General features: G+C 40.9%; 3 protein-coding genes across 6 annotated transcripts in view; 1 reads left to right on the plus strand and 2 right to left on the minus strand.

Moving 5' to 3' along the window:
* The window catches only part of capn5a (calpain 5a), a 31,964-nt gene extending 11,885 nt beyond the window's left edge, over positions 1–20,079 (plus strand). For both annotated transcript variants that reach the window (XM_056374540.1, XM_056374541.1), the window contains exons 3-13: positions 1,069–1,200; positions 10,889–11,097; positions 12,621–12,813; positions 12,918–13,111; positions 13,548–13,625; positions 14,664–14,859; positions 14,967–15,089; positions 15,567–15,763; positions 17,059–17,180; positions 17,939–18,075; positions 18,268–20,079. In XM_056374540.1, the coding sequence (XP_056230515.1) occupies positions 1,069–1,200; positions 10,889–11,097; positions 12,621–12,813; positions 12,918–13,111; positions 13,548–13,625; positions 14,664–14,859; positions 14,967–15,089; positions 15,567–15,763; positions 17,059–17,180; positions 17,939–18,075; positions 18,268–18,444 (1,758 nt within the window). In that variant the 3' untranslated portion in view covers positions 18,445–20,079. The remainder of the gene's footprint in view (positions 1–1,068; positions 1,201–10,888; positions 11,098–12,620; positions 12,814–12,917; positions 13,112–13,547; positions 13,626–14,663; positions 14,860–14,966; positions 15,090–15,566; positions 15,764–17,058; positions 17,181–17,938; positions 18,076–18,267) is intronic.
* Positions 3,657–9,252, minus strand: ompa (olfactory marker protein a). The gene is made up of 2 exons (XM_056374542.1): positions 8,972–9,252; positions 3,657–6,535 (listed from the first exon to the last, which is right to left on the minus strand). The coding sequence occupies exons 1-2, from the start codon at positions 9,038–9,040 to the stop codon at positions 6,104–6,106; spliced, it is 501 nt and encodes a 166-aa protein (XP_056230517.1). The 5' UTR covers positions 9,041–9,252; the 3' UTR covers positions 3,657–6,103.
* A 611-nt stretch (positions 20,080–20,690) lies between the features above and the next one.
* On the minus strand, positions 20,691–27,680 carry LOC130167982 (dynein regulatory complex subunit 2-like). Of its 3 annotated transcripts, none has more exons than XM_056374539.1 (9): positions 27,579–27,680; positions 24,715–24,885; positions 23,195–23,362; positions 22,930–23,099; positions 22,269–22,410; positions 21,973–22,140; positions 21,572–21,790; positions 21,336–21,464; positions 20,691–21,140 (listed from the first exon to the last, which is right to left on the minus strand). In XM_056374539.1, the coding sequence occupies exons 2-9, from the start codon at positions 24,832–24,834 to the stop codon at positions 20,856–20,858; spliced, it is 1,401 nt and encodes a 466-aa protein (XP_056230514.1). In that variant the 5' UTR covers positions 24,835–24,885; positions 27,579–27,680; the 3' UTR covers positions 20,691–20,855. The 3 variants fall into 3 exon arrangements, with proteins under 3 accessions (XP_056230514.1, XP_056230512.1, XP_056230513.1); XM_056374537.1 differs by lacking the exon at positions 27,579–27,680 and adding an exon at positions 25,706–27,133; XM_056374538.1 differs by lacking the exon at positions 27,579–27,680 and adding an exon at positions 25,355–25,575.
* Positions 27,681–27,854: the final 174 nt, after the last annotated feature.

Genomic DNA, 27,854 nt, shown 5'->3' on the forward strand with positions numbered 1-27,854 from the left:
GATACATGAGCTTCATGTGAGCCATGTATACGTCGGTCTTATAGTTACAGAGTCGGTGGTCTGACTGGGGGGGGGGGTGTGCGCCACTGGTTTATCCCAGCCCTGTGATTTGGCTGCCGTCCTGTTAGTCTGCCTCTGTGGTTTGCTTTGCTTTAATCTGAGGGCGTCTCTACTCTGCGTTTACCTCATGAAGCTTGACTGAGCGCTCAGGCTACGCCCTGCGTCACATTCATCCACACCTGGCAGCTGCCCGCCATGAACACATCCTTCTGCCGCCGCTGATCACACAGCAGCAGCTGGAGGTCGGCCAGAGACACCACAATAGAAATACAGTAGAAAAGGACTAAAATAGTGGACTGATGATATAATTAGAACCTTTACAGAGTCTGTTTCTGTCTCTTAGAGGGAAGTTGACTGTAAAATCTGGACTTGATCAATAATCCATAGTTCACTCTTGTTGGTGAATAGTTGTTTTGCCAGACGGATGTATAACAACACGATCTCAGTAACACCTCGAAGGAATTTATTCAGATTTTGCACAAATGTCCTCTTGAACTGAAGGATGAACTGATTCGATTTTGGTGGTCAAAGGTCAAAGGTCAAGGTCTTCACACAGCAATTATGACAAAATTTCACACAAATGGTTAATATTTTATGACTCTGGATAAAGAGGGATATAACCTGAAACTAGTGTGAGTGGAGGAGACAACCACCAGGAGGTGATTCTAGTTTTTTGTCTTGTTTTTTTTCTGTTGTCTGTTTTCATGTTGGATTCTTTTAGTTTAATCTGTGTTGGTAAAATCATTCAGTGGATGCCAACTATCAATAACTCTAAAGGTTTTATATATGACATTCACTGCCACTTGAAGGCGCTCTAGAGCACCAGTAACACTAATGCTTTGTCGGCCACAACTCTGGCCTCACTTCAGGCAACGCACTCAGAGGGTGTACATAGAAAATAGTTGTTTGCTGCTGTATTAATTAATGAGGATTGTCACTCTCATCCCTTTGCTGAATTTTTGTAAAAGAAAAGTTTAACACCGATTGCTATCATCTTTAACCTCGCAGGAGTTGAGCAGCGACCCCCATCTGTTTGTGGATGGCATCAGTGCCCACGACCTGCACCAGGGCCAGCTGGGAAACTGCTGGTTCGTAGCCGCCTGCTCCAGCCTGGCTTCCAGGGAGGCACTGTGGCAGAAGGTGAGAGAAAGACCAAGAGGCTGTATACATGTTGTTTTATTTCTGCATAGTTGCAGTTGTGCAGTTGGTTTGTTAGCTTTATCAAACAAATACTCTTTTTACTGTGGACGGCAAAACACACTTAAAGCAATATTTACATCAGCTTCCATCATAAGAGCAGATTACCAACACTCAGAGGATCAGATCATTCTTTTAGTCAGGATTGTCACTACTGAGTTTGAATGAATGTAAATATTTCTCTCTGTGAGTGTGTGTGTGGTAAATGGACTACATCAATATAGCACCTTTGTCCAAAGTGCTGTTCATTTTGATTCTCATTCACCCAGTGACACATGCACACATACACTCACAGACAGATGGCAGCAAGACACCATGCAAGTGTGTGTGTGTGTGTTATTGATGGGTGTGGGCATGTGTGTATGCAAGTATATGGGTGTCAGATTTGTATGACTGGATGTGTGTTTGCTTGAGTGTGTACTGTGGCAATCCAAATGATTTCTGAGTAGATTACTGCTGCTGTCTGAATACACACACACACACACACACACACACACACACACACACACACACACACATTCGATGAACAACCATGTTATTCAGAGCTGACACAGCTGCATATGTGAATTGCTTCATGCCAGTTGGAACTGAATAATCATATTTGTACACAGTACTGTGTGATGCCATGAATAGTTTTTATTTGACAGTCAACTTCAGTGTCAGTGCGTCAGTGCAGTAATTAGGAATAAAAACGAATTAAATCAATATTTGCAGTGTCCACCCTTTGCGTTTAAAGCAGCATCAGTTCTCCTCTGTACACCTGTCTCTTCATGTGATGTCACATGATGTGGAGATCAGGGCTCTGTGGGGACCAGAGCATCTGTTGCAGGACTCCTTGTTCTTCTGGTCTCGTTAGATAGTTCTTTATGACTCTGGATGAATGTTTGGACTCATTGTCCTGCTGCAGAATGAATCTGGGACCGATCAAATGCCTCCCTGAAGTCTAAAGGCTGCTTATCTTTCAGAGTTTCATCTGGGATTAAACAACAACCTGACAACACACTTCTAATTCAACATGTAAGTGATAGAGGATTTAGCCATGAAGTGCCAGGACAGCATAAAGCCTTTCCAAGTGTCTTTTTATATAACTTAATGGTAGGCTGGCATTAGGGCTGCACAATTTATCAAAATATAATTGAAATCACAATATGGCCAAGTGCAGTATCCAAATCACAGGAGCTTAAATTTCTTTGATTAAGGTAAAATGTGTCACATTGTTGTGCATTGTTAGCACCATTAGCGTTGCGGTGCTACAGAGACGCCCCGGCCTACAATCATATTCTCCAGATGTGAAGGAACATGTTTGTTTGGTACAAGACCAACAAATATCACATCATCATCATTTAAAAAATTTTTCAGTGAAAATAAAATGGAAAAAATAATCATTCCAAATGAAATTGCAATATCTGCCAAAATAATGACATAGTCTGCAGTGATCACTTGTGATCAGATCTCACTTTATATACAAATAAACACGTACTGCATGTGTTGTTGTTTTGAACCAGTCTGACAGACGGGTCTGTTGTCGATGTGCCTTGTGTTCACACAGATAAAAGAACATGGACACATGTGGTCCAGACTCCCTCTGAGTGTGGTCTGATCTCAAACGTGTCTCAATGCATCTTGGGTGTGTTCACACCTGAAGTTACAGCTGACCACTGAGACGGATGTTAATACCAGGTCTGAACAGGGCCAGAGTGAATCACAGTGGGTGAACAGGTTATACTGGAGGTTCAGGGCCAGATTAAACGTGATCATCTTATTGACCTTGAGGCCTTCCAGCCAGTTAGTCCAGCATTGTGTGTGTGTGTGTGTGTGTGTGTGTGTGTGTGTGTGTGTGTGTGTGTGTGTGTGTGTGTGTGTGTGTGTGTGTGTGTTTGTGTGGGTGTGGTGCATTGTGTGTGTGGGGCATTGTGTGTGTCCTCAGTGTTTTTTCCACTGCTGGTGACCTCATTCCTCCTGTCTGGTCTCAGAGCTCCTCTGCAGCTCTCACTTTTCCATCAGCTGAAGGAAACTGAAGTTAGTTTCAGTGTCGTCGCCTCAGTGGAGCAGCATGTTGTCTTCTAAAACGCTTATTAGGCCTCTGGTGTGATGAAGCTGAACTACACAGGTAGTCTGACAACAATTGTAACAACATTTTGTCACTCAAAAGTGAGCAGACCCGGTAGTAACCATCTTATAAGTCTTAATGATTCACATACAGAACATGTGTTGACAACATGTGGAAAATACACTTTTGTCACAGTGTGTACAGGTGTTTCCCAAAATGATCATTCTTCACATTGTCATTACTTCCATTCATCAGTAATACTTACGTAAGTTGCTTATTTACTTTTATTTATAATATTAATAATAGCCCTCTCTGGCTGTTTAATCTTTCTGCTGCTTTTAAAGGCAATGGAAAGTTCTTTCGTTAAAGTTAAGATGTTGTCACTGAAGTTGGTGTTGACTCTGTTTTCTTGGTGTCTTCCACATGTTTGCATTTGTGTCCAGTTTAAGTAAAAAGGTGCAGTTTTTTCCAACAAACTCACTACAAAGTGCTGAAATTAAACTCAGTCCCAGACGATAGCACGGACTTAAAGTATAGGATGTAATAAAACTCAGCCTTTTGTTAGCACGATTTAACCAGTGCTCTCTTCATTTCATATATGGTTCTATATAGCTGATTAGATGTTGGTGTGTCTTACTGCACACATTTGCATATTAATGAGGGGACTCTGATTTCACAGATATTGCTGTAACTCCAATGTTGGCATGAAAAAACATAATAGCAACATCATACTTACACCAGATCTGTTAGCATTCTTGCTGACAAACTACTAGCACTAGCAAGTGCTCAAATATCCAAAGAAAAAACCAAAATGTAAACTGCAGCTCCAAAGTACAGACTAGAGACTGTGCTTGTGCTGGTCAAGCGTTCCTCATTGTCTGTCATCCTCTATTTTTCCCTCCAACTTTTTGTCCCCAGTTTTTCACCTTCTCATGCTCATGGTAACTGAGTAACTGTGTTTACTGAAAATCATTAGATGAGGATGATTTCCCAAAGAATGATTGCAAATACATCCTCTCCTCCTGAGTGCAGTTGTTGAAGAATCTCAATCTTAAGTATCAATCCTGTGAGATTACTTATTGTTTATTTCCTTTAACTGATGTTTACATGCTGAGTCCTAATGTATGAGTGCATGTGACCTCTTAACAGATCCAGAAATATTGTTTGAAACTGTTTGACGCCTTCGAGGCAGAAGTCTGTGGAAGCAGATCGTATTTCAATTAGTTTTATTGTTTAATTTTTCTATTTATATTTAAGATGCAGTATCTGACCTGCAGTTCTTGCTTGTTTCATCTTTGTTCTTGCACCTAAACACCAAAGCAAATTCCGTGTAGGTTGAAAACCTACTTGGCAATAAACCAGATTCTGATTCTGATTTACTGTTTTGGAGCCAGTTAGTATATTTCCTTGGAGATAATTGTAGGTAAGGCAAATTGTTTTAGTTTAGAAGAGGGTTTTTTTTTTTTTTTGGTATGCATTATATGGTATGCATGGCAACGTATTGACTTTTGTTTGTTTATTGTACAGGAAATCCTCCATCACCCTCCACCCTCAGTAAATGGTTAAATGGCTCTTAGATCCTTGTGTTTTAATGTGCACACGAGTTAGAGAATCTGTAGTTGTATAGTATAAAGTATATCCTTATATTATCTAATCAGGAAATAATAATCCAAATTCATATCACATGTCAGTTGCAGAGTATATAGTCTTTTACAATACTTCTTCACCGGTCATAAAGCCCTATGACTCAAATTTGTGATCGATGTTTATGAATCTGACTTGACCTGACTCCTCTTCTCTTGTTTCCTCCCTTCCTAGCCCTCTCTTTTTTTGTCCCCTCCCTCCTCCCTCCGCTCTTCCTCTGTCCAGTAACAGCAATAACAGTCAGCACCAATGAGAACACACACACAAGCTTTCAGTCGATATTTAATAGATGTCACTCCATTGAGCGGTTTTGTGTCAGGCCGACAGTCATGCGATGTGAATATTTGATATTCCATTCACTGCCAGATGTTTTGCATGTAGCTGTCACTTCCTGTCTGTGAGTGATGAACGAATTCAGAAACATAAAGCAACAACAGCAAAGACACATTATCACAGTGTTCAGTGATCAGTGAAGGCGTGTTGTATTTACAGGAGGAATCTATTCACTCTTAGTTTGTATATGACGAGAGTCTCGCATTTTGTCTTCAGACGCAGATAATTCATTATAAAAAATCTAAAATTGAAGATGTCGATTATGAATGATCAGCATCAAATCATTATATAATATTGCGTAAAGAAGATTTTTATGAATGCTCACACTTCTGTATGAATTTTGAATATTTCTTATTTTGATGATTTATGTTGATGATACATTGATCTTTAAAGTAGCACCAGGAAACATGCAAGAAAATTAGTTCTGTATTAAGTCTAAATAAAGTGCATTCATACTTGTTTTACCTTTAGTCAAGGTTTTTTAGTTTTGTACTAAATATGTGTTCTTTGTTTTAGTGGAAAATACTTTCTTTACTCTTTAAAACTTGTTTTCGATAAATGTTTATAAAATTTTGACTTGGCTTTTGTTGTTAAAACTTTGTTCTTTGTGCTAAAATGCGTTTTCTTGTTACTGTAGAAAACTCAGAGATGAGAGGGAATGAGTTTTGGAGGGAGAATATTTAAGCTGAGGTCTTGAGGTGTCGGTTATTGAAAAGGAGATATAAGGTTTTTCTGCTCTAGTACCGTGTTTTTTTTAAAGGTCAAAGACTGAACAGTATATTGCAATGCTGTTCCAATAATCTAGCAGGTTTGCACTGGTCATTTCTCTGGTGTGAACTCCACCGAGCAGCTGAGATTTGCCGCCTCTGCCCCCTCCCTGAAAGCAAACAGGAAGTACATGACCTTCCTGACCTTGGCCAGCTCGGCGATCCTTTCGCCGAACTCTTGCATGTCCGCCTCCAGGCATTTGAGCGGCGAATCCTCCGGGTCGTCGACGTTGCGCCAAAATGTTCCGATGGGCTCCAGCAGCTGACGGGTCATCAGGTTGGTGAGATCGGGCGTCCAGTGCTGGGAGATACCAGTGATGGTGACTCGACCGTGGCCGGAGAGGGAGAAGTACCAGCGGGAGAAGTTCAGCTCCTGGGTGTGGAAGTCCAGCCGATACACGGCCTCATGGGGAAGAAGCAGACGCTCACCGTCCTGACGCTTCTGCCCTGACCGCTGCAAAGACGATACACGAAGACGCATCATCTGCAGCGGACATGAAGGAACACAGGAAGAGATGGATGAAAGGGTTGAAGCCTCGTTACACTGTGTGATTTTTGTGCTGTCTGAGATGGAGGTCAACAGTCGAGAGAGATAACGTGGTGAAATCAGGCCAAAGCTGTGGTTCTGCATCTCACTGTGAGACGCGTCCACCGGCACTGAGTCCTCCAACCTCAACAACCAGACAGGTTGTTCCTGTCAACCCTCTGATATATTATAATAAACACACAGACTGTAATCAAAGTGGCATACCTACCATTGTCCTCCTGTTGGTTACAATAATAACAACGTAGTTAACTTCGTCAAACGGTCATGGATAACAGAAAGAACATAAACAGCTAGTTTCACATGGGAATCGAACACCGCTCTCCTGTGTCATATTCATCCATCCACCACAGCCTCCTCCTGACGTGGACTGAAAACGTGATTTTAAAAACTCTCTGAGAATTAAACCAAGGCGTCTCTGCAGGTCTTTCCACAGATTTTCAATCGTGTTCAGTTCAGGGACATGACTTTGTCACCCTGACTTTTACAGACTTGTTCTCAGCCTCAACACCACAACATGATGCTACAGTACCATCACCGTGCTGCACCTGCAGACAGGAGCACGCCTCAATCATCTTCTAAGTCACGTCCATTCACTAGAATTTAAAGAAGGTTAAATTTTAGGGACATCATAAAAATGACCAGGTTTTTACATGTGTAACTCACTAGTATTTCTAAAAACATGGTTTACCATTGTGGGGTATTGCGTGTCAATCAAAACAATATTTTATAATAATTCATATTCAGCCTGTACTACAATGTGGAAAAGATGCAGGAGTCTTAACCTTCCAGTGACACTGTAATTAATTGGTCTAACAACAAAACTCAAACATATGTAATTAACAATGATATAAAACAGAGAAAAGTAGAATACAGACACATTTAAGAAGCTGGCACAAGCAATTGTTTCATATTTTCTCTTGAAAAGTGATTTAAATAATTTACTGATTTTCAAAATAGTTGTTGATTAATTTTCTCTCAATCGACTCATCAGTTAATCAGCTAATATTTGCAGTGCTGCTTTGCTCTGAGTCCGTTAAAAAAGAATGGGCTACAATGTTAAACGATACAATTATTTCCTTCCTGATACTGATTCCAATTCCTGAACTTGACAGTCAATCATGAACAAACAAATAAATCTAGTAAATAACACTTCTACACTAATTGTCCTAATACTAGTGTCACCCTTCATAATTCAACCCTTGCATACTGTCCATGTTTCCTTTTTACTGGTGGTACTTTCCCACCAGTAAAATTGCTGACATTTTGCTAACGGCTAACCTTACACTCTTCGCAGCGAAGAAGAATTGTCATAATTGCTAATTATTATATTCTTTATTGCTTGATTTTGGCTATGAATTGATTTATCGCTGGGTCTCTTAAACATCAGAAAACTGCAAAATGGCCATCGCAATATCCAAGAGCACATGGTGACATCATCCAAATCCCCAAACTACTCAATGCAGTATGATCGGATTAGCAGAGAATCGTGTGTTAAACCAGAGGAGTCCAAACTTTTCTTGTCAGGGTCACATGGAGAAAAAAGTCCCAGACCAAGAACCTTTTTAAGAGTTGGTGTTAATTCTTGAGTTTTAACGACTTTGTTCTGTACATTTGAATCTGCTGTAAGATGATTTTATCACTATTAAATTTGCTGTTCCAATCCACTCACCGGTCATGGCTGAAGCACCATTGGATGTAACTCTGTAACTCTCATTGATCACATCTGCAAACCAATCTACACATTGCTGATTCATTTTCTTTTGATTCACTAATTTCACTAATCAATGAGTCAAATATTATTGTAGCTCTCAGTCACAAAAGCCCTGGAGCTGCTGACCCACAGTGTGGCGGTCAGACAGTTGGTCTCCTCACCCTGAGTGATCCCAGACAGAAAGAAAACTGTATTTAAGGCGGATAGCCAGTCGGTGTTTTAACTCCTCTGCTCTGATGAGATACCTATAGGTGACTACAAGAGAGACATTCAAAGCACCATGCACAGAAAAATTTAAATATACATGAATAATTTCTGTCGAAAGCTGTCGCTCCTGCAAACTATGCATCTCCAAAAAGTAAACTTTGAAAAGTTGGCCAACAATTAAATACAATAGTTTTTGATACATGCATTTTAATGCAATAGATTTCAAATATGTTGTTCAATCTTAAATCTCAGTATATAAAAGATTATATAATATCTAGGTTTAACATTTCATCAGTTGTCAATACTGCACCAGTTAGGTTTAATCTTTGTTCATCCAGTTACATTTTCTCTCATGTGAAATCAAAAATTGCATCCGCACATCTTGTGATAACAGACTTTGAAGTCACTGTCATGTAGCTGGAGGCGAGAGGTTGTCATGTCAGTGAGAGTCTCACCTCTGTCAGTGCAGTGTCTTCTTTGAATGGCAGCACCATGGTGTTGAAGGGAGCTGTGGCCTTCTCCATGTCTGACCTCAAGCTTTTAATCCTGGGTTATAGAGAGGGCAGGGCTGGTCTGTCTGAATGGATGCTGTGATAGATAGAGCTCTGGTAGACTTTCTTTCAACCCCCTCTCTCTCTCTCACACACACACACAACCCCCCACCTCCTCTCCCTCTTCCTCTTTTCTAATAGGCTCGTCTGCCTCCTCTGTCTCTGTCTCCCCTCCCCTTCTCAACTCTTTCCATCACAGCGTAGCAGCGTCTCTCTTTTGCCCACAGGGTAGTTGGGTTAGGACACATTGATTGGCATGCCACATAAAATGGGTGGGGGTGGGGGTGGGGGGCATTGGGAGATGAGATCAATGTGAAAACAGTATCAGTCAGAGGAATTAGTCTTTTTGTGTATTCAGCTTGTTTCAATCCTTTAAAACCTGAGACCTGACATTTCTGAACCACACACAAACACATATATGTCATTTCTTAATTAGTTAATGTTTATAAAGTGAAACTTAACATGAGCATTTGCATTCTCATGGAGGAATTCTTCACATCACTGAAACCACCAGCAGTGTTTGTCTGAATGATAATCTGAGGTGTAAACAAAACAAAAACCTGCTTTATCTCTGGTTTAATAATATCACTCTAAAACTATAGAAAGGTTTGAAATGTCTGATTATCAACTGAAAACAGTTTTTTTTCAAGGCGTTAAGCAGGTGGGTGATGTGTGAGGGTGCTAAGCAACAGACGGAGCTGATGACGTACGAGAGGAACTCTGGGAGTTTCCTGAGGGCTTCTGGGATGTCGACTGGTCTTGGCTCAATGGATCAGTTATTTATTTATATCATTCACCTCAGTAAGGCTTGGTGTGTGTGTGTGTGTGTGTGTGTGTGTGTGTGTGTGTGTGTGTGTGTGTGTGTGTGTGTGTGTGTGTGTGTGTGTGTGTCTGTGTGTGTGTGTGTGTGTGTCTGTGTCTGTGTGTCTGTGTGTGTGTACGTCAGTACTAATGTGTTGTCAGTGGGGATCTTGTGGCAGGATATGGGTGGATGTCTTTCCCTTGTTAAAAACTTAGTAAATCCTCAGTCTCTCGTGTTAATTATAGAAGCTGAAGGTTAATTAAGGGGAAAACCTGATGTTTTTCAACTCTTTAGGCACCAACACATGGAAGCTGTATTATTCTGAGTTTATCTAATAGAGTATGTGAAGAAAGACTTGATATTGTCAGGAGTGATCATTGCTTTTGGGGAATTTAAGTCTGTAAACATTCCAGCCCTTGAGGCTAACGTTAGCTAGCATACTGCTGTTGACAGATGTTAAAGTGACAGTTAAAAACTCACCTCCACTTCTTATGTAGAAGAGACGACCTGTGTTGACCATGTGTCCCCACCCACCATCTCATCCAGAGTATTTCCTTTTTTAAATATCATGGTTATTGTCAACACTGGTAAACCGCTAAGTGGGACCCAGGGGTCCAACATGAGGAGGGCCCTCAAGAGCCTGGAATTCAAATCAGTTTTGATGTTTTACGTTATTTGAATTATTTCTGTTAACAGACTAATGTATCTAAAACAATATGACAGTATTCTTGTGAGTTGCAGCAGACTGGACTAGCACATGTTAAAAACTAATATAATAATATACTATAACTAATAATCATTTCTCAGTGTAGGGGCCAAAGTTGGATGATTTGGTTATTTGTTCAAGTGTGACTGTTGGATTAACACACGGAGGCTGCACATGTGCAGGGCCCAACAGTTTGTGCCACTGTCCCGCTGTTCAGTTTACAAATCATTATTCAAATCTCACTTTATGTTTGAGATAAAACCTGAGCTTTGATGAGATGATGACCAGTCTCACGTGTTTTCGTTTTTCCCAGGTGATTCCTGACTGGAAGGACCAGGAGTGGGATAAAGAAAAACCGGAGTCATACGCCGGGATCTTCCACTTCCAGTTCTGGCGGTTTGGTGAGTGGGTGGACGTGGTGATCGATGACCGGCTGCCCACGGTGAACGGAGAGCTGGTGTACTGCCACTCCAATGACAGCAACGAGTTCTGGAGCGCACTGGTGGAGAAGGCCTACGCCAAGTAAGCACTTCCACTAAGTATGTGTGTGTGTGTGTGTGTTTGTGTGTTTGTGTGTGTGTGTGTGTGTGTGTGTGTGTGTGTGTGTGTGTGTGTGTGTGTGTATGTGTGAATGAATAATAATGTAACAGACCTACATGTTCATGTTATAACCATCAGTCTTAGTGTCTGTCAGTGTGGCATAGTGAACAACTCGGCATACTACAATACCCATGAGCCTTGGCAAACATTGCTATAGAAAAGAGGCCAGTCTGAGGTGCAATGTACAGATAATTTAACTGCAAGAGCCTCGTGAAAGTGAGTCACCTAACATTGTGTGTGTGACAAATGAATGGGACTTTTGTTCAGATGATCTCCTCCCACTTTGCAACTCTATAACTGAAAGCTTGTTTTACAAACTGGAGGCATGGAGCATGATAGACATGAATGAGAACACATTCAAGTTGCATTGTGGGAAATGTAGGATTCCATATTGTTTTAGACTGAACTCTATTAGGGACAAAAATCCAAGAAGATTTTGCTTCTAATGTGCGTTTGTTAATGCCTTTATTAGATAGCAGCGGTGGAGACAGACAGGAATCACTTTTTTAAGGGTGCAGGGCGACGCAGCAAACATGCTTGTTAATTTACTTTTTGTATTAACCCTTCAGTGTTGGTTCAGAAGAGCGGAATGGTTGAGGAAGAAATATTGCTAATGTTGCAGTTGCTATTTAAAACTGCTCTGATAAATATACTTATAAGAACAATAGATCAAAAAGCTAATGTAGAAGTGTCTCTCAGCTTATTGTGTTTTTGGAAACTTTAGTGTGTCGGTTCACTGTCTGTTTCTGGCAGCAGCAGGTAACTAAGTTCACATGCACATTCCTATCCTTCATCCAGGTTTGATATTATTTGAGATGTGAACTTTACATGGGACATGAGTAATCTGGTCATTTATCTCCCTGTGAACATGATCACAACAGTCGGCAGGAGCAGACGACAGCAGATTCTTGTTATACACGTAGGATGAAAGTGAAACTCCCAGAAAGCAACTAATAAGAATCAACATCAAATTTAAAGGAATTATGAAACATTCCTTTAATATCCTGCAATTGTGTTAATTTGATCAAACGTAGCATTTAATTTAATGAGCATTTAAATAGTTTGATTTCAAATTGGCGTCAGATAACTAGGCACCTACATATGAGAAAATAAATCCCTGGTAATTCCTGTTAAACACAATACATTAAACTGTAAATGAGCATTAAAAAGCATTAATTGTAGTATGTCATATGAATATCTGTGCGTTAATGTAGCCCTGTTTTCAATTATTTCAATATTTCATGGAATAAAAATGATGTTGAGTCAGCATTTGGATCAAGAGGCTGTTTATTATTCTTGTTTGTGCATCTTTACTGTTATTTTCTTGAGGGTAGAGATGCAGGAAAGAATCAGCCTGAATAAAAATGCATTACATTGTTGAGACACAACAAATCTGTACAACATCAGTATGTAAACATCAACGATTGCCTCTGTGTGTTTTGTAGGATGTGTGGATGCTACGAGGCGCTGGATGGGGGCAACACGGCCGACGCCCTCGTGGATTTCACCGGGGGCGTGTCGGAGCCAATGGACTTGGAGGAGAACGGCTTCAAAGACGATGAAGAGAAACGCAACGAGCTGTTTGAGAGAGTACTGAAAGTGCACAACAGAGGAGGCCTCATCAGCTGCTCCATCCGGGTGAGGAGAGGTCAAACACCAAACAACACACGCCTGCTGAATTCATTTAGGAACGACTGATGATCTCCAGACCGACTGAAACAAAGCTGTTGTGTCGTTTCCAGGCAACCAGTGCAGCTGACATGGAGGCCAGGCTGGACTGCGGCCTGGTGAAGGGTCATGCCTACGCGGTGACGGACGTCCGCAGGGTGAGGCTGGGCCACGGCCTGTTGGCCTACTTCAGGTCCGACAAACTCACCATGATACGCATGAGGAACCCCTGGGGACAGAGAGAGTGGAACGGGCCCTGGAGCGACAGGTGAGGAAGAGCAGGTGTGGAGTGAAGGGGAAAAAAGACTATTACATGTAAAGGTGCAGTATCCTACTTGACTAAGCAAAATGTGAAATATCCCCTGATATTACAGTATAAATGACTTTATTAGACTGTTGATACTGATGCATCAGTGTGTAGTCCAGTGTCAGGCCCCTCCACAGCATCACATGATATAAATCAGAGGCGTCATGAGATGATTGGTGGAGAATAAAAGAAGAAAAAAATAAATTCTGTAGTAATTCTTGTAGTTCCAGGTTATTGGACTACAAAAGTTCTACCCAGAAATACACTTACGTTAGTTAACAGTTCTCTTCAGTTTAGTCATGTTTGTTTTCTACTGATTTGTGTCTGTTTGAAAATCTTCATGACGGAGTGGCTTCACTGATGGATGTACAGGTGACATGTTTGTGGCTGTTTGCAGCTCTGAGGAGTGGCAGAAGGTCAGTGAGAGGGAGAGGGAGAGGCTGGGTGTCACCGTGCAGGATGACGGAGAGTTCTGGTGAGTTTCAGAGCAGCGCTGCCCTCTGTTGGCAGAGACGAGGTACCTGCATGTTGCGCTCAGTGATTTTGGCTGTGGTCGAAAAGTTAAAAAAAAAATGTCCTCTCTAAACCTTTTCCTTGACCTTGATGGGAAACACACTTCAGATTAACACAGTGACAAACTCAGATCACCTCTCCTCAGACAGGATGTTTTCAGTTGATACATAGAGCTCGTTTAACCACCAGTTACTTACAGGATGTACCCTCACAACAAAATAGATATTGTTGAAAATAAAAACAACACAAATAGGATTGAAATGACATAATACCATGAAAGGAGTATGCAAATAGAGAGCTATTAAAATACTAATTAAATAAAAATAAGGAATTAAGAGACTTTAGTTTACAGCATTTTTACAAACATTTTTTTTGAGTAGAGAAAATTCATTTTTCAGTGCATTCACAATGGGCGGGGGTTTAATGAAACGACATTAATGTATATAATATTTTGTTATGATGATGATGATATATATGCTTGTTCCTCATGATGAGTAACTGGATTTGACAGAGAAGAACTCTGTATTTATGGATGTGAAGCGCAGCAACAATAAAAGGATTTCTATATGTTTTTGATTGAGTCACAAACAGAAAATCGTTGTTTCTCTGTTGTTTCTACGTTTAAGTGTGTCTGCTGGGGTGAAACTACAACGGTGAGTCACTTTAAGTGTTGCTGCAGCAAGGAATTGTGGGACAGCATTATCTCCTTTCCTTTTGTAAAGGAAGCTCCAGTGTTTCCTCTGCTAAAGGAGGTAAGATAGGAAGATAGGAAGATAGGAAACACCTTAAAAGCCTTTTCGACCACAGCCCTCGTCCTTGAAGTCATTATATTTTAATGTAATGATTATTATATAATTTAAACTTCTTTCTGTTTTCTTTGTCCTTATTCTTTCTTTCTCTTGTCATAGACATCTCTGGTCATTAAAACAGTAAAATTACTGTCATCATAAATAAAGCAGAATTTCTACTCATCCATGCTTCTGTCTCTCCTTTCCCGCAGGATGACATTTGATGATTTTATCACTAACTTCACAGACCTCATCCTGTGTCGTCTCATCAATACATCCTACCTGAGTCTCCATAAGACCTGGGAGGAAGCTGTGATGCGCGGCTCCTGGCGTCGCCATGACGACCCACTTCTCAACCGAGCCGGGGGCTGCACCAACAACAAGCAGTCCTTCCTCCAGAACCCACAGGTTTTATTCATAGACAAAAGTTTGCACTTTGTGATAGTGTCAGCTCTGTTGTGCAAGAAAGAACGTGCTGTAGTAATACGTGTGTGTTTCTCTTCTCTGTGTTGTAGTACGTGTTCGATGTGAAGAAGCCGGAGGACGAGATCTTGATCTGTCTGCAGCAGAAAGACCGCAGAGCCAGACTGAGAGAGGGGCGAGGAGAAAACCTGGCTATTGGCTTCGACATCCACAGAGTCAGCTGAGAGTGTGTGTGTGTGTGTGTGTGTGTGTGTGTGTGTGTGTGCGTGTGTGTGTGTGTGTGTGCGTGCGTGTGTGTGTGTGTGTGCGCGCGTGCGTGTCTGTGTGTAGGTGTGTGTGTGTGTGTGTGTGCGTGCGTGTCTGTGTGTAGGTGTGTGTGTGTGTGTGTGTGTGTGTGTGTGTATACCTATACTGAATATTGCATGTTTTGTAATCCAGTGCAAAGTGTAGTCGTGTTGTTTTTAAAACAAAAAAGGAGCTATCAAAAGTTCACATGCAAATAACAGACTGAAACTACTCGATGCTTAATTATGCAGCTTCAGCTAATGTTATGATTATGATTATGATTGTTGTTATTATCATCAGACAGAAAACAGAAGTGTGCGGTCCTCTGCTTTCTGTCCTGCAGGGAAAAAGTTTATTCTGCAGCTTGATGAACACAGTGAAAACTGCTGCTGTGTCTCTGTGTTCAGGTGGAGTTGAACAGGACGTACCGTATGCATGTCACCCAGCAGAAGGTTGGTGGGAGCATCTACATCAACTCAAGGTCTGTGTTCCTACGCATCGAGCTGCCAGAGGGCCGCTACGTCATCATACCCACGACCTTTGACCCCGGCCTGGAGGGAGACTTCCTGCTCCGCATCTTCTCTGACGTGTCGTCAGACTGCAAGTAGGAACACACTTTTTTTCCCCCCGTGTTTATTGTTGAGCAGCATTTTTGGAGATTGAAATGATAAAGTAATATTTTTATCAATGATAATTAAAAAGTGAGCAGGTTAGGACTGAAAACCCAGAGTTAAACCTTAAGTAACCTCGATTGGTCAGTGTGGACATTGTGTAGGAGTACAAGTACTTAGGGGTGTACTTGGACAAGAGACTAGACTGGGCTAAAAACACTGACGCCCTCTACATCTGCCGGACGATGCTGAGGATGTTTTATGAGTCTGTGGTGGCCAGCGCCATCTGCTATGCTGCTGTGTTCTGGGGCAGCAGACTGAGGGTGAAGGACGCCAACAGACTTAATAAATCCACAAGGCCAGCCATGTTGTGGGAGGGGAGCTGGAGTCTCTGACAGCAGTGTCAGAGAGGAGAATGTTGCCCAAGATAAGGACAATACTAGACAACTCTTCACACCCTCTCCACCATGTGCTGGTCAGCCACAGGAGCAAGTTCAGCCAGAGACTCATTCCCCCACATTGCACCACAGAGCGCCACAGGAAATCATTCCTGCCCGTGGTCATCAGTCTGTTCAACTCTTCCCTCTGAGACTCGATCAGTCAATTGATTGATCCCTGGACAGTTCAGACAAATTCACTGTTTACGGTGACTGGCATGTAAATATTAACTAATTATATAATGTTTATTACTGACAGGGTATATTTTTTATATTTGAATATGGGGGGTTATATTTAGATATTCATTATTATTATTATTATATTTGTATGTGTGGAATGGAGCACTGCAACATAACTATTAATAAAGAATTTCTGATTCTGATAACCTCAGATCCTGCTTCATAGGTAGCACAGGCCTCAGGTTGGCAGCAGGTTAAACAACTGATGACATTTCACTGACTTTTACAGAACACAGAAAGAGGTTCAGACTAAATCACAGGTCCAATTTACACCACAGTTTCTGAGGACACAGCACTGGAGTTTAGTCAAGTCAAGCTTATTTCTTTTTAAGTGCTGTGCAAAGGACATTAAAATAAATAGCAGTAAGAAAAACAAAGTGTATTTGCTATTTAAAAACGTTGGATGGGAAAATGACGCGTCGCTCTGTAGCAAAGACAAAGACACTGGTGTTTCACTTTGCGCGGGGGTAAGACAGAGCCTTAGGTGATTTTGTTCCAGACAACTTAAACCACAGCAAAACCAATGAGAGAGACCATATAACAATATCTGACTGTAGGTAAAGAAGGAATACAAGTATCACTTCATCTGTCTCTGTCCGTCTCTCCTGTAGGGAGCTGACTGTAGACGAGCCTCCACAGACCTGCTGGTCAGGGTTGTGTGGTTATCCCTCTCTGGTCACTCAGGTCCACATACTGAGGGCTGACGGACTCGCAGGTCAAGACTCTGATGGAGGTAGGTTTGACTTTTTTCTGAGGAAAGAAAGACACCTTACGGGATATTTGTTTAATGCCATCATCATCTCGCACCACATCCTTTATTTTTTGGTACTTATCTTAAATTCTTTGTGTCACCAATGTTATTTTCTTGCCAGTAGATGGCAGATGTCGGTGCTGTAACTCAGCAGACAGCTACAAGGCCTGTATTCATCTGTGTTTGCCGTTATTAAAATACTTGGAACCTTAATGGAACGTTAACCCTTCTTTAGTCAGTGTGTGTCTCAAACAGTTCTGTTATTTTCTTTAGCATAACCAGTATATAAAGCGTAAATACAGTACATTTATATACCAATAAAAGTAGTCCCTCATGCATTATCCACTAGATAATGACCTCTATACACTGTAAGAGTAAACCCTGAAAAATCAACACAAACGCCTGAATGTTTCCTCAGCTCTTTTTAAGCTAACTGTGGGGATGTAATTTGCTTTTGTAGCTTAGACATGGAAGATAAACACTAAATTAATCAAGAAATATTAACAATCAATTCATACAGAAAACAGATTCTGACCCAGGGGGCCCATGAACTCTCGGGCCCCTGGTCCTGAGCCCTGTTAGCTGGTTGAGTGATCCATACATGGGTCCAGGTCATGTTAATGGATTGTATTGCTAGGAATTATATATATTATGTACAGCTGGAAAGTACTGGCAGGAATGTCAATAAATTAATGTATTTATGTGTGTGTGTGTGTGTGTGTGTGTGTGTGTGTCTCCAGTGTCAGACCCCTACGTGATCATTCGCTGTGAAGGAGTGAAGGTTCGCTCTCCGGTCCATAAAAACACACGCAGCCCCGTCTTCGACACCAAGGGGCTCTTCTACAGGAAGAAAGCCAAACAACCAATCACCATTGAGGTGTGTGTGTGTGTGTGTGTGTGTGTGTGTGTGTGTGTGTGTGTGTGTGTGTGTGTGTGTGTGTGTGTGTGTGTGTGTGTGTGTGTGTGTGTGTGTGTGTGTCTCGGCTGTCAGGCTGACACAGAGTTGTGTAGATGTGTGAATGTTGTTGTTACATGAATCAGTGAACTCCTCTCTCACTGTGTCTCCCAGATCTACAACCATAACGTGTTGATGGACTCCTTCCTGGGTCAGGTGACGTTGCCAGCTGAGCAAGGTGAATTCCAGCAGACGCTCCACCTGAGGGACAAGGGCAATCGCCGTGACAACGACCTCCCTGGTACCCTCACCGTCGCCATACTGAGCAACACTTCGCTCACCAACATCTGAGACAGGCTACCAAACCGTCCGATCAGGGCAGATTCAGCTGAACCAAAGTTTACCAAATGACCAGTTTACCACTAAGTCTTTACCTGTGAGTCTTTACCTGTGAGTCTTTACCTGTGAGTCTTTACCTGTGAGGTCAAACGTTCAGCCTGAACACAGGGTTTACATTTTACAGAGTTACTATAGAAAACGACATGTGCAGCAGGAGGTCTGCAGACATCATCAGAGGAAGTAATGCCAAATACAAACGCAACAAACCTAATTCTTCTCCAGTTTCATGCCCATCAATGTGTGTTTGCGAAATGATTTACAGCGCCTGTACTGTGTGTCTGAATATCCTGAAAACATGAAATTGTTATTTCTACCAGTTTATAAACATTGTTTACAGTTCTTTAGATGACCTATTCTTCTGATTTGACCTTGTAACTTCTTCTAAGTCCTGTTGACGTATGTGTCTCTTTTTATACTGTCTTTTCTATCTAGTCTCAGTGCTTTTTATGTTGAAATAAGCTCTTACAGATAAACTTTCCTTGCCAAGTAGCAGAACACTGTGTTTAAACACAGCAAGCTACTGGCAGAAATCTTCTAGTGTGTCATTAGCTCCATTAAATACACTCAGCTGGCAGTTTATCAGCTACACCTAACTACACCTATGCAGTCTAATACATAATGTTCAGTTTGTGTTGAAAGGGTTTTAAGGAGGTGGTGATTTAACTGTATGGTGATTGTGGAGGCTGCAGTATGTGGTGTTGTTGAACTGTACAGCATTATACAGTATCTGTCATTTATCCTGCCCCCACTCATATAAATGAGGTGAACTGGTTGACCACTGACCGCATCACTGATCATCATCAACGTCACGTTAAGACAGTCATAAGAAGTCATGGTTTTCTATTTGATTTTAACAAAAGACTTTCTAAAACATCTCTAGTACCTTTGTTCCATAACACTGGTGTTACATGAAACTTTAAATAAGTAGGTTATTTTTTTTAACTGCTCAATCCATCCATTCATTTATCATTCCAGTTTCTGCTACTCATCCAGGTCGTGTTTAATTTTCAATTACTGATATTATTAGAAATATACAGCTGTAAGAGAGTGACAAATATGTCATTTGGCCTTGGTAAATATTTCTAGGCCACATTGTCCCGACTGGGTTTCACTGACATCTTTCGCACTTTTGTTGGAGTGATGGTAAAACAGTTATTATGTTTTATGTGGTATTTAACCCAGTGAGCCCTGCAGAAACCCTGCTGAGACATTTTACATCAAATTTTAACTTAAATTTTTAATTTTGTCATCCCCCAAAAAGAAAGCAAATACTCTTATTTGACACCAGGGTGAAAATGTTCAGCCGCCCTCTCTATTTCAAATGTGTTGCACCTCTGTCTGACCAAACCCACGTTTATTTGTCTTCATTAAAATATGTTGATTAATTTCTTTCCAATTGTGTTGGACTGGTTGTTAGTGTTTGATTAATTAATGTCTCTATTTGTACTTTTCTCTTTGATAAATTCTTTCGTTTTACCCATTCAGTGTTTTCTATTTACTGGTTTCTATGGTTTTCTATTTTTTCCTCTGTCACAGTCTGAGTTTGTTGTCTGATGAGCTCTTTTAATAAACTTAGTGCTGACAGTGTGTAGAAGTTCACACTTGTCTTTGGCATGACTTCATTTTTCCGGCACTGATCTGCAGTGTGAATTAGACTTCGAGCCTTTCCACTGGCCGTGAAACAAACGCACACAATTTCATTCAATCTTCTCCCCTAACCCAGATCTGCAGTCGGTCATAAACACATTATGTGAGACGTCTGAATTCTAAAAGGTAAGAGTCAAAGGTGAAAGCTGACTGGCACTGAGAGAAATCTGACAACATCACTGACTTTATCATCATGAATATAACTTTTAACTTGAAGAGCCCAGTTTGGAAAGAATTTATATTTTGAGCAAATAATAATGAAGCAATGATATTACTAGTGGACAGGCTGGAAAATATTTAGCCCATATGGCTGAAACACTTCACACAACTTTTTGTACCTTTGCACCTGCTGGATGTCGCGTTGTCCACCGTAGAAGTCATCAAGAACATGTCAACCATCTGCTTACTTATTTACATATCAATATATATCTATCTATCTATCTATCTATCTATATATCATATTCAATATTCTTACTGTAACAGACTTCATGAGCTTCATTTGTGTCAGCAGAGCCCTGACAGTTTGTAGTGTAGTTGACACCTGGGTGAGGAGGACTTTGAGAAATGGTTGAAAGCTTCAGAATGGAAAGTAAGTGGACCTTGAGTTACAAATATTTCTCAGAAAATTTGTTTAATTTTGTAATATTTATCAAAGTATATTCAAGTATTAGGAAAAATGAGAGTAAAAGGTGTAAACAATAATATTTAACAGGTGATTAAGATTGTTGTGGAGAAGCTGTATGTGAAACAGCCATTTTGTCGTTGGAACGTCTGTTGGTGATCGGTGGGACCGCCGTGGTCGGGACCTTGGATACGGCGAGGGGAGCGTCGTGTCCGTCGAGGGTGCTGTCGCTGACACTCATGTCGTCCACTTGCTGACGCAGCTGACGCCTCAGCTGCTGGTTCTGCTGCCTCAGATCCTGTTTCTGTTTCTTCAGAGTGTCTCGAACCAGCAGAGCGGTGTTCATGCGCCGCATCAACTCTGGAAACTCAGATGTCTCCTTGAGAGAGAGACACAGCGGTTAGTGGGGCCAGCGGTGTAGTTACGGTTCTATCTTTAGATTCTGTTCCATCTATCTATCTGTCTATCGTGGTGCTTGAGAAATCTCTGACAACAGAACTTAACATACAGGAGCAGTCCAACGGACGAGGGCTGAGGCCAATAGGAAGCGCTGAGACCCAGAATCACATCCTACCTTTTCCTCTTCCTCCCCCTCAGTCATGGATCTTTGATTATCTGCAGCTGATGACAGTGATGACAAGACCTCTTCGTGCTTGATTTCCAGCTTTCGGCACATTTCAGCAACACGTAAAACCTTCTCACCCTGAAACACCAGAACAGAGTGAAGACAGAGCGAACAGATGAATCAAACACTGAAAATGTGGTAGTTGTAGGTGTGTCAGCTGACAGACAACGTGGGAGAGATTTCACCTTGGCGATCATTGCCTGCAGTTTCTTGGCGGTCTTGTTGCTCTGTGCACTGAGGTCGATGAGCTGTTTCCTCGCCACTGAGCGATTCTCATTCAGCTGCTTGGAAAGCTTGTCAGTCTTTTTATTCACCTCAGTGACGGTGGTCGCCAGATCTTGTTCCTTTGGCTTATTTTCTGTCTTAATGGACTTCAGCCTCCCCCTCACATGAATGACTTTGTCCTGAGAGAGAAAAGAAACAAGAAGAGTGTTGAGCTTTGCTTAATGTTGTGCACACTGAGAGACAACCAGAGATGTCCTGAGCTGCAACTTGTGTTAGAACTGTGTTAAATGTTACAGTAGACACTTTTAAGACACTTTCCTCAGTCTTTAAGGAGGCTGATGAGCCGTCAGCTGTAACTGACCTGCAGCCCTTTAACCGCCTTGATCATTTCAGCTGTTTGCTGAATGTACTGCTGCTCTCTATAAACCATCTTGTCCAGTTGTTGTTGTTTTTTGCGGCAGAACTGCAGACCCTCCTTGGTCTCAACAGTCTTCTCCTTCTGTGTCTTTTCATTGTCATGGCTTAATTTCTGTCCACAGTGAGAGGAAGAGACAGGAGACAAAACTGAAACAGGACAAGCCTCAGAGACTCAGTCAGGACACCTATAATATACCTGTCTCAGGTTAAAGGTTAAAGAGAACTGCCTCTGTCAGATACCTGCGCTCTAAGAGCGTCATTGTAGGATGAAATGCTGCCCGTGTGCAGTGCCTGGATTTCATCCATCACTTCTTTGTAGTTCTGCTCCACAGTGCGTGTTGTGTTTTTTAGATCAGCGAGCTGCTGCTGAGATTGTCCCTTCCTGAGAAACACAGGGAGAATCCAAAATAATGATTTTGGTGACAGCTCCACTTGTATACGAGACACTTGCTGACTTTGGTCATATCTAGCATTTGTGGTGGTTTTGTGTCTTTTTGCAGTTCTTTTACTTTTAGTAATAATTTTGCATCCCTTCATAGTTGTTTTGCATCATTTTGAATTTCTTGCATTCGTTTTGCATCAATGTCATTTTTGTTGTCGTTTTAAGTCTCTTTGTAGTTGTTTTGTGTCTATTTGGAGTGATTCTGTGAAGTAAACACACAATGTGATATGTCAATAGTTAGTAGATGAGAGCTTAAACAGTCAGCTCACTGTTTAAATCCACAGTCTTTGCTGTGTGATGTTCTTAAAGCTTAATAAGCCTAATGATATATTTCATACAGATGTAAAGGTCTTTATTTCAGGAGTGGCAGGATGCCTACACTATAAAATACTGTGGGGAAACCTGGACTCTAAGACGTCACAGCCGTGTGTGGGGGGCGCTGTGGCTCTTCAGACTCACCACTCATAGTTGAACCTGGAGCTCAGCTGCTGCATGCCGTTCTCCCAATGCTGCTGCACAGTCATCATTCGCTTCTCATGCAGAGCCCACAGACGCTCCAGACGCTGCAGGTGAACCTGACGCCCCCGAGTCGACTGGCGCGCCTTCTCCTGCAGGTCACGCGCCAGGTCCTGCAAAACAAAAACAAACAGGAAGTGGCGTACTGAGAGTCAACAGGTTAACGAACAGTGTGAAGGACAGGTTAGATGTCAGCGCAGCGGCTCACATTGATGATGCTGTCCAGGCCAGCCATCTCACTCTCAAACGTCTGCCTGAAGGTTTTGATTTCTTCACGAAACTCAGGGTCTTGAGTCTGAAGGAGAATCGCCCTCCAGCCTTCGCCCACCTTCAGCAGGTTCACTGCAGTGTTCTTCTCCTCCTTCTCCAACTTGTCCTGATTTCAAAGAGAGAAGTCGAATGTGTTCAGAGAACACTAGAAGTTACATGCGCTGACTTCCACGGGAAGGTTTTAAGGATTTAGTGGATAGTTGAATCATTTATGAAATGTATATAAGAAAATACATTTCTCAGTATTACATCTACAAAACAAAAAAGCAATCACAAACATTAATGTACAAATTTCAAGTTTTAATGAGCTTCCTTCTGCAGAAAAACTGCACAACATGATTTTATTATTATTTTATTATTTGTATAAGTAAATAAATAGAGAGAGAGAAAGAGAGAGAGAGAGAGCGAGCGCTCAGTGCATCATCTCCCAGCAGTCTAGCTCTACAGCAGCATAACGAAGGGATGGACTCACTCTATAAGCCCCATCAAAGAGGACAGTTTTGAGCCTCATCTTAAATGTAGAGAGGGAGTCCGCCTCCTGGACCCAGACTGGGAGCCGGTTCCACAGGAGAGGATAGCTGAAGGTTCTACCTCCCATTCTAGTCTTAGAAACTCTAGGAACCACAGTCGAGCTGTATTTAGAGAGTGGAGTGTTCTCTTAGGATAATAGGGAACTATGAGCTCTTTAAGATAAGATGGTGTCTGACCATTAATGTCTCTGTAGGTGAGGAGGAGGGTTCTGAATGGTATTCTGGATTTGACCGGGAGCCAATGCAGAGAAGCCAACACAGGAGAGATGTGATCTCTTTTCCTAGTTCCTGTCAGTACCTGCGCTGCAACATTTGAGTCAGCTGGAGGCTTTTCAGAGTTACTGGGGCATCCTGATAATAAAGAACTACAGTAGTCCAGTCTAGAGGTGACAATGCATGGACTAGTTTTTCAGCATCCTTTTGAGACAGGATGTTTCTAATTTTCATGTATGAGTTGGCCTATATAGAACTTATTTTTAAATGATTATTCAAATCCATAAACTCAAAGCAATAATAGTTTATATAAAGATAGATAGTGTTACTGTCTGAGCTGCTGAATGAATGTAAAGAAAAACCTGATAGAAAACAACCTAAAATATTTTCACCATGTTTTTTACAGTTTAAACATTTGTATTTGCTTATAGTCATATTTTTATGATATGATGATTTATTCCTTTGTATTTAAAAATGAATCCAAATTTGAAAATTTGAATTCAAATAGCGAACAAAAAACAAACAATAGATTTAATATTCCGTTATATTTACATAAGAACAGGAACAAATGCTCTTTAAAAACTACAAACGTATATTTTGGTCATAGGAAGTTAGTAAAATGTACAATACATGATAACATATTCTCATTGTCCTATTCATCATCATTAGATTATTATGTCCCTCATTAATAAGTCTGAGATGAAATGGAGGTTACCTTCAGAAACTGTGTGAGTGTCTCCTCTCTCTTCCTGGCCTCCTCCTCCTCAGCCTGAGCTCTGTCCTGTAGGAACCCAGAACCCTTTCTTCCTCCACTTTTCTTGGCTTTCTTTGGCATGATCCGTCCTCGTCCTCGTCGCTCTGCTGCTGATGCTGGTCTGTTTAATATCTGACGTTCAAAATCAGAATTTAGCTGTTAGACTTCAGGGCACAGAGTTAAAATAAAGTGATTTTAGACAACACATGCAGGAGTGTTTCAGGGTAAATAGCAGGTTGCACTAAGTGATAATGTGCTGTAGTAAAGTGGCGTCAGAAAGTATTCAGACCCCCTCACTTGCTGCACACTTTACAGTTTTATAATGTTAATTTAAATTGATTAGATCTATTTTATTTCACAAAGAATATCCCATATGGATCTTGTATGTACAGAACTTTTCAGACTCTTTGCTGTGGTGCTTTCAGTTCAGCCCAGGATCCTCCTGTTTGTTCTGATTATCATGGAGAAATCAAGAACTTGACTTGACAAAATTAAAATATTTGAATCATTTTTTCTTTTGAAAAGGAAAAAACTATTTTCAGTCATCTTTGTCTTAATATAGTCTAATAACTCTTAGTTGGACTACAGTGCTGCTGCAAACCTTATGGACTCCTCCAGTCTGTTAAGTGAATCTGAACAGATGGTGCGCAGGGATACATGAATATGAGTGGTTGTGCTTCGTCCTGATGTGAACATTACCACTGGTGAAATTTTTCACAAAACATGTGCTTATAAAGAAATAAAATTATTATTAAAAGTTGAAAATTGCACATTGAGACGACGTCGATGTTGCAAAACTGAATCGGTTCAATTTGAACTCCTCAACGGTGAAACGTTAACGTTTAATCGTCGTAATTTAAACGTTAGAGGAGCATTTAACGGCAGCACGTGGGATCAGTTATCTTCTGGCACCGTGTGTAAAGCTGAATCACAATAACTTTTTAAACCTTACCTGCGAAACCGGTGAGAAAACACCATGAAACTTTCTTCCAGACTTTTGCAAGATGTAGTAGCAAGTGTTTTTTTCTGTCTCTAGTTTCCAATAGCAACAGCTTTGATTCATTACAACGGTCCAACAAATCAAATCAAAATATTCTGTTACAAGTACTACATTGATGTTAGTTAAGTTAGTCTAAAGTAAGTGTCTAAAGACAAAATGAACATGGACAGAGCTGACACGCCACAACATGGATATGTATGGTCAATATGCACCGCATTGTCATCACAGATCTCCATGCTTGTGTTGTTTCCTGCCACATGGGTGCACTGAGCCCCGGACTCCAGATCCCCAAAAGCTTATTGTGTGTCAACTTGTTTGTGCTCATTTAACTGAAAGTTCGACTGGGAATATGTCACATTAAAACACAACAGCAGCTGACCTGATGAGGGCCTTAAGTCCTGATTTATTAGCTGAAATTGAGGCCTCATCCTGAAGAGGGTCAGTGTGTAAAAATGTTTTAAGACAACCCACTCCTCTGTTTACACCAGCAGAGATGATGCAGTTCTGACCATTAAAAACAACCAGATGTGGCTTATGCGGGTGATCAAAGAACAGATAAACATATAGACAGTTTCTAATCACAGATATCCTTCAAGAAAAGACCTGCCCATCATTCTGAGGTGTAGTCTAACCTGACAGAGGTTATTGTTTGATCTTGCAGAAACAGGGATGAGCCCAGAGTCTTTACACTGTATGAAACATACAGTGTGTCTGAAGTTACTGCAGAGAAAAGAAAGTCTGTAATACTTCAGGCTCATCTCTGAATGTAACACTCAAAAGAAATGTGGGAGCATTTTTTTTTTTTCTGGCAGGGTTTTGTTTGTTTATATTTCTATAATATGTGTTTATTAGGCTGAGTAAGGCCAATGGGACAGTGTGTGTACAGTAATTCAAAAAGAGATGGACCATTTAAATGACCAGACACATGAATAAAACTATTCATTGATTCATACAGATTCATTAAACAGCATTAAACTTTGTGTTTGTAGACTGTGTTCCTATCTGGAAACCACTGAATGTAGCTTTGCGGAGCAGGATGTGCATTTGATCACTAGAGGGCAGCGTTGTGCAGAATAAACCCTCCGATGAGACTGTTCGGTTTACACACTGTCTTTGATAGTGGTGTAGAAATGAAAATGTTAGGTCGCATGACCCACATTGATAATTATGAGCATCACAAAGGTAACCTACATGTATAGGTTTAAGTGTATTGACCTTAACTGATGTCTCTCTATGCCACGTGTTACCATCAGTGTTGTTTAGAACTTTTGACCAGGCCTATATATTCATCATGACATCAGTTAAGTGACAGAGCTGTTTGTATGTTTTTATGATTGTCTGTCTTTAGTCAGTGATGATATTCAGATCCTGTACTGAAGTCAAAGCAACAACAAGAAAAAAATCCTGAATTAAAAAATTTCACTTGTGTAAAAGTTTGTAAGTATTATTAGAAAAATGTACTAAAGGTATAAAAACTTCTTCTCTGAGTGTTATAGTTTCATACATTATTATGTACATTATTATATACATTATTATATTACTTATTATTTTACTCTTGTAACTGGTCATAGTGAGGATCATTTTGATGACATTATATAAGCTACTACTGTTTATAGGACAGTGCATGAAATTCTATAACTTCCTCACATGTTTTGAATGTGAACATTACAACATTTCCCTGTGACCTGTAAAGGAGTACAATCATGAAGTGGCCTGAAACTGAATCTTCAGAACAGCATTTATGTAAATGGATTTAGTTTCACTCTGTCTGCAGTAAAACAAGAGTGAATATGTTTGTGTTGAGCTTCAGTATGAACTCACAAACCTGACTTTATGAGGGCCTCAGATGGCAGCACTATTTCACACTGGTCAATAAGTAGCCTAGTCAGTAAAATCAGCGGTGCTGACCTAAAAAAACATAAAGCAAATACATTTTTTAAATAAAATAATAAATAAATTATAATGAAAGATTCCTCGATTCCATCTCTATTAAAATCAGTTAAATTGGTGCTTTCTACATACTTGGCTGCTTAAAACCGTCAGTTTAGTCAGTTCCTTTGATCTCAGGCAAAAGGCAATACACTTGCCATACCAACATTCC

This window comes from Seriola aureovittata, chromosome 4 (assembly GCF_021018895.1).
Source record: "Seriola aureovittata isolate HTS-2021-v1 ecotype China chromosome 4, ASM2101889v1, whole genome shotgun sequence".
In the NCBI taxonomy this organism is placed as follows: domain Eukaryota; kingdom Metazoa; phylum Chordata; class Actinopteri; order Carangiformes; family Carangidae; genus Seriola; species Seriola aureovittata.

Excerpts from the sequence above, each read along its gene's own strand:
- ompa (XM_056374542.1), bottom strand. The coding sequence starts at position 9,040 with ATGGAGAAGGCCACAGCTCCCTTCAACACCATGGTGCTGCCATTCAAA. Across the intron at positions 6,536-8,971 it reads AAGACACTGCACTGACAGAG|ATGATGCGTCTTCGTGTATC; the intron begins GTGAGACTCTCA and ends TGTCCGCTGCAG.
- LOC130167982 (XM_056374537.1), bottom strand. The coding sequence starts at position 25,816 with ATGAATCAAAGCTGTTGCTATTGGAAACTAGAGACAGAAAAAAACACT. Across the intron at positions 24,886-25,705 it reads TTTTCTCACCGGTTTCGCAG|ATATTAAACAGACCAGCATC; the intron begins GTAAGGTTTAAA and ends TTTGAACGTCAG. Across the intron at positions 21,141-21,335 it reads AGGGGGAGGAAGAGGAAAAG|GAGACATCTGAGTTTCCAGA; the intron begins GTAGGATGTGAT and ends CTCTCTCTCAAG.